General features: G+C 35.3%; 1 protein-coding gene across 1 annotated transcript; it reads left to right on the forward strand.

Annotated features, from left to right (window-relative positions):
• The first annotated feature begins 335 nt into the window (after positions 1–335).
• Positions 336–6355, forward strand: LOC117925561. Its single transcript, XM_034844605.1, has 10 exons — positions 336–854; positions 1035–1184; positions 1501–1560; positions 2418–2534; positions 2855–3052; positions 3904–3951; positions 4240–4332; positions 4427–4654; positions 5083–5414; positions 5647–6355. The coding sequence occupies exons 1-10, from the start codon at positions 365–367 to the stop codon at positions 6262–6264; spliced, it is 2334 nt and encodes a 777-aa protein (XP_034700496.1). The 5' UTR covers positions 336–364; the 3' UTR covers positions 6265–6355.
• Positions 6356–6708: the final 353 nt, after the last annotated feature.

A 6708-nucleotide genomic window follows, 5' to 3' on the forward strand; every position in this document is an offset into this window, starting at 1 on the left:
TTGATGCATTACGGGCAACAGAGTAAGCTAATGGAATCACATTTAATATTTAATCAAGGAAGGATCTTTAAGATAACCAATTAATTAGCAATGACTACATTGATGATTCCCAAGGTTTTATTTTTGTATCATGGGGTCCATTCTTGTCCTTATCCCATATCTTGAGCAAGGTATTACTTTTGGAGTAGCATGTCCTGAGAACAGAGGAGGGAGGATGGGCTAGCGGGAGTGGTATACATATATATATATATATATATATATATATATATATATATATATATATATACATGTAGTCTATCTGTTTGATGGTATAGAGAGGAGTGGGTGACGTTCTTACTTGTTACTCATCATCAGGAGAGGAAGAATGGTGGAGTTCACTCTGACAAAACTGTTTGACGAGGTCCTGAAAGGGCACTGGGATAACGTTGTCGACATATACGAGCACATCAAAGGAGCTGCCCAACTCAAGATCAATAGTTCTGGGGACACAGCATTGCACAAAGCCGTCTCAGATGGCCGTGAACATATAGTTGAACAACTTGTTAAAGCGCTGCGTGCCGAGGTCAAGGATGCTCTAAAACTTACGAACAACCATGGCAACACTCCTCTCCATTTAGCTGCGGCCATGGGCAATATTCCTATGTGCAAATGCATGACTGGAGAGCATATAGATCTGCTGGACCAGCGCAATAATAATGGGCATACACCCCTCTTCTTGACCGTTCTCCATGGCAAACTGGACGCTTTCATTTTCCTCTGTGAAATCTGCAAACCAAATGGCATCGAGAGGTACTATCGAGGAGGAAAGTTTGGTGCAACGATTCTCCACACCGCCATTATTGGAGAGCACTTTAGTAAGTATTTTAAATTTCAGGCCTCTTCATAGGAGGATAGCATGCATGCGTACACACACGCCCAAGTATCGGTGTCTCATGTCTTGCTTATATATATATATATATGTGTGTATGTACGTATATTTCAACACGTTGGATATTTAAATGATCAACATTAATCTTTGTTGTTGTGCTTCACAGAATTGGCATTTCATATAATGAACAATCATAAAGAGCTAATGAACTGGATGGACGAAAGAGGATCGACCCCTCTCCATCTTCTGGCCGATAAGCCTTCAGTATTCAGAAGTGGTGCTTACTTCGGCTGGCGGGAAAATATTATTTATTCTTGTAAGTAGAACTCTCTGCCAATCTCATTATTCATTTAGGCACATTACCAATAACCTTTCATATATAAAGCAGATGATTTCCTTGGTCCAGGCCTAGTGCATGCGCACAGGCCTTCATATCAATTATATTTTCATATCTATTAAGGACACATAAGAACCCATGCATGTAGTATCTGCTTCAAGTCAGTACCTAACGCGCACTACTTTTCAAGGAGTTCTTGCTGTGATGGATTGGATTCCAACCTGTAACTATTACACTATATTAACTACTGCAACAAAAATTTTGTTCACATTATTAATATTATTACTTTTGCAAGGTATAACTGTCAAAGAGCTGCCAGATCTCATTCTTCCAGACGAGATCAATAACCAAACAGGTATATATCAACTTTCAAGTCAGTATCCAGTATCCACGTCCTAGCTACAAGATACAAAACACAGCGTTTTCTGTATGTATTGGATATTCTTGTTGGCAGGCGCACATTATTAATATTATTATTTTTACATGGTAAAAATGCCAACAAGCTGCCAAATCCCAATATTCTTCCAGATCATATCAACAAACCAACAGGTATATATCAACTCTCCAGTGTCAGTATCCACCTACAAAATACATAGCACATAGCTTTTTCAGTATGTATTGAATATTCTTGTTGTCAGGTGCATGTGTAGTAGGCTTGCACAACACAAATATTCAGCGAGGAATTAATGTACCCATGATGACCATGCACATTACATGCTATATACATATAAAAACTGGGTCAAGTTTTGGGTTCATCAGCTGATTTCAAAGCTGCCAGCAGGTTCTATCATTATTAAATAAATATTTAAGCAACTCCAACTCCTCTAACCCCATTCGCTACTGCTTATCGACTTTTTCTTTAGTGCTCTTGACCTTCGTAGATCAGCCACTTAGTCAAACTAAAAATGGTGCAATGTGTCTTATCAATGGGCATTTCTGCACGCTTGCCACAAACTACATTTATACTCCCTTTGAGAAATTTAGCCAACTTTGGTTTTCTGAGTTCGGGCACCCCAGCACATCATACACCAACCACATTCTATGCTAACCACCTAGTGCCAGAGGGCAGGCTGTCCAATTTTGAGCCATTAGTTTACTCATACTTCTGTTGTTCTAAGTATTTATATGATTCATTTGCTAGTTTGTCAGTACGTTCAACTGTTATGGCATTCACAACTAAACAATTGCGATAAATGGATTTTTTTTTTATAGGTCAACAGTCAAGGAACACTGAATTTCCAAGCGATCGATGGTTTCCACCAAATTATAGAAAATGCTGCTACTTCTTGAATCTCATATATAGTGTTCTATTGGTTATCTTTGGATGGGGTAAGCAATGAAACTCCTACACAATTGTTTCCATCATAGTATGACATATGATTCAATCATCAAGCTTATATATAGAGGTATGTGGGCTACTAATACTACTTAGTGGCGTGGTGCTTCTTCTTCGTAATGATGCCTTTTATTCTTGTAGTTCTTCTTCTGTAATGATAATAATGAAAATTATAACTACTTTTAGCGTAGTCATAACATCTAATCAGAAAATTGCTATTAGTATGTAGCAGGTCCATTATGAATAAAATATAATAATAAATAAAAAAAATTAAATCTTTTAAATTACTTATGGATATGAATGCTGTGACCAGGCAAGCTGGTTTCTAATTCTAGAGCTAATGGAGAAAATGCAAAAAACTCTGGTCAAGTGGGGGATGCCGAGAACCCCAAAGAACTTGAAGATGAGAGTTTATGCATCCCATGCTTTCGGTTTTCTGGAGGTGATGAAGACAATGCAAAAAGACATGGCCAGACGGGATTGGCGGGGAACGCAAAGGAACTGCCTAAAGGTGAAAGCATAAGTAGGAACCAGTTTTACTTTATAATATACAAGTAGTAGTAATGTAAAGAATGTAATATTATTGCCAAGTAGTAATATTATAAGCAGTAGTAGTACTAGTAGTGTAATGATGTAGTAATAGTATAATATAATTATATAATCGATAATATAACAGTAATTATAATAATAACGATAAGGACAACAACTTTTACGGTTGTCTTATTGAAAAATTACATATCTGCATTTGACAGATAAGATATGAAATATCTAATCAGAAAGTTGTTAAATTGCTGCATTAAGCCACTAGGCAGATCGGTTTGTGGAAAAAATAAATAAATAAATAAATCAATGCATATGGCTTCTCAAATTCCTGCACCCCCTTGGCATTGCTCATACCATGTTTGGAATCTTAGGTCTTGTTTGGCTATTATTTTTTAAAAAGGGCTTTCTAACAAAAAAAAAAAAAAAAATAGTTGCAGTTCTTAAAAAAATAGTTTTCTATTATTGAAAACAAAAAATAGTTTTTATTGTTAACCACAATTTTTTAGTGTTTTTGGAGAATATATTTTCATTATTTTCACTATTTTCACTTGTTTTTTAAGGGCTATTATAAAACATAATTATATAAATATAAAAATTGATTAAAAATAAATCGATATATGTAAAATTTATTTTTAAAATATATTTAAAAATATAGAAGATATGTTATAAAATATTTTAGGTTGTAAATAGATTTTTATTCTATAAAATATAATAGAACAATTTTTAAAAATTATTTTCTAAAAAATTATTTTAGAGAACTGTCTCCAAAAGCACTTCCTAAACAAAACTTTTGTCCCTTTATTTATTTTATGGACACAGATAAGCTGCATTTCAGGAGCAGAGAATCCAAAAAGAGACAACATGAAGGTATGTAGGATCTAGTTTTACCTTATGCTCTTCCAGGACAAGTACTTTTTATCTATACACAGTATTTGGTTGGGCATGTGGTGATGCACAAGCTTGCATCTTATACCTTACGGTAATAAATAAATTAATTAAAAAAAAAAAAAAAGTAACCAAAACCCTGTAGTTCAACCTGATAACATTCCAATTAGCTAGGATGATCAAATAACTTTAATTTAAACAGTTTATTTTGAATTTTGCTTGTCCATTGAGAAGTTTCTTATACCTATTTTCATATATATACATATACAGGTGAAGATCAACTAAAGTTCCCACCAAATTATCGCACAGGCATCGAGCTGATGAAGCTTGTATTTAAACTAATGCTGATTATCCTTGGATTGGGTATGGCACCAAATTGCTATCACTATCTTTCCTTCTGCTATTATGTAAAGCAATATAGATTTAAATTGTGTTTGTCCGTTATGTGGTTCTAAAGGATACGAAGAAATACAGAAGATTAAGCACATGAAAGAGAAGCACGTATGGTCTGTTCAGATCCTCAAAAAAATGCTTGAAAGTACTAGAATTTATGGGTATGATGCTGGTGGAAGGTCCGGACCATCAACATCAATAACCGGTGAAGGGCATGCTTTAATGGAAGATTTCACAGAATTTCCACCAGTAGAAACTAACGAAAAGGCCAAAGATGCCGATGATAAACACGGTATGTCTCTCCTTGAGATGATAGTATTAAGTCTAGGTACCTTCAAAATGACGTAAAAAGTTGAAACAAATGATAGGGCTATTATTATTATTACCATTACTTTTACTCCAAACAGCTTTTCCAATTTGTATAATGCACTGATATATGGAGGGTGGTGGGGTGGAGTCTCTAGCTTTTATAGTAGATGTGAACTCGTCAGCTGTACACATGATGAGTAGTGGCATCATAGATAAGTATCCTGTACGAGCTTAACATAATTTTTCCATCTTATGCAACATTTGTGTCAAATTGCCACAGAATAAGTGGAAACTGATAATCTAACGTCTATTTTGACGATACAAATGATTTTATTTTGGCTTTACTCATGGCTCACGCTAGACCTTTTCTCTATTAGCTTAGGAATTGTCTATTGTGGTATATATTGGCAGAGCCGGGACTGGATAGAAGTGAGACACCAATACTAACCGCAGCAAGAACTGGTATCAAAGAAATTGTGGAGCTCATCCTCAAGCATTTTCCAGTTGCCATTCATGACATGAACTCACAGAAGAAGAACATAGTGCTGTTGGCAGCGGAGAATAGACAACCCCATTTGATTGATCTCTTAATACAGAAAAATACCAGTGAAAGTGTATTTCACACGGTGGATATTGAAGGAAACAGTGCCTTGCACCTTGCTGCAAATTACGATCCGTCTCTGAATCCTTGGACTCTTCCAGGTGCTGCATTGCAAATGCAATGGGAAATAAAGTGGTATGAGGTACGAGAACGCAATATTTTTATATATGGTTTTCATTTTTTTTTTATTCTCTACGGTTAATTTACTTTTCATCATGCTTGTGGCTCCAATTGTCATTGCACAATACAAATGAAGTACAAGGCTTTAATTTTCTTTTTTCTTTTTTCTACCAAGATACACAATGATAGAGATCCTGGTAAATAGATTATAAATAAAAATCTTTAAAATTGTTTATTTTGTTTCACGCTTGCAGTATGTCAAAAGTTCCGTGGGACCAGACTTCCTCATGTTGTACAATAAAGATGGCAAGACCGCAAAGGAGATCTTCACAACCACACATAAAGACCTCGTAAAAGAAGGTGGAAAATGGCTACTTAAGACCTCGGATTCATGCTCGGTTGTAGCAGCGCTTATTGCAACCGTTGCCTTTGCAACCTCAGCCACTATTCCAGGAAGCACCGAACAAGGGAAACCAGTTCTTGGAAAGGAACTAGCATTCCAAGTGTTTGCAATTTCATCATTACTTTCTCTTTGCTTCTCGGTCACTTCCTTGGTGATGTTTCTAGCAATTCTCACATCTAGATACCAAGAGAATGAATTTAGGATAACCTTGCATACGAGGCTTCTGTGGGGTTTATCGTTTCTGCTGATTTCCATAGCAGCCGGATTGGTCTCTTTTTGCGCAGGCCACTTCTTCATTCTGAATGATCACTTGAAATCTGTGGCAGTTCCAATATATGCAGTCACCTGCCTCCCAGCAACACTTTTTGCCCTGGCCCACTTGCCTTTATACTTTGATCTCCTACGTGCCATTTTTACCAAAGTCCCACTGGTTTTGTATAACGGAAGGTTTGCTACGGACACAACTTAAAATTGATTAAAGATGTTTCTAAAAGTTAGAAATTTATTCAGTTTTTAAAAGTTAATTCGAATTTTGAGTGGTTGATTTAGTTTTTATATTTAAGGAGTTTAGTCATGTTTCTATATTTTTATTGTTTGGAGTTTCTATCTTGTTACATGAAAGTATTTATAGATAATAGATTATATAATATTTGAATAAGATTAGTGGAAGACAATAAATATTTTTAATTCTTCTCAATTATTTGTATTTCATTATAAACCATTGTAAGGGTAAAAACATAAAAAGAAAGTATAAATTGATACGTAATATAGAATAGAGATATGATGTTACTTTGGAGAAGACACTTTCTATAGAGAAACTGTCGGATCCCTTTACCAAGGCTTTAATTAGCAGAGTCTTTGATGGATATATATAGAAAAAGTGTAGTGTTGGGAACCCTCGATTGCTCTGTTC

The sequence above is a fragment of the Vitis riparia genome, chromosome 11 (assembly GCF_004353265.1).
Source record: "Vitis riparia cultivar Riparia Gloire de Montpellier isolate 1030 chromosome 11, EGFV_Vit.rip_1.0, whole genome shotgun sequence".
Lineage (NCBI taxonomy): Eukaryota > Viridiplantae > Streptophyta > Magnoliopsida > Vitales > Vitaceae > Vitis > Vitis riparia.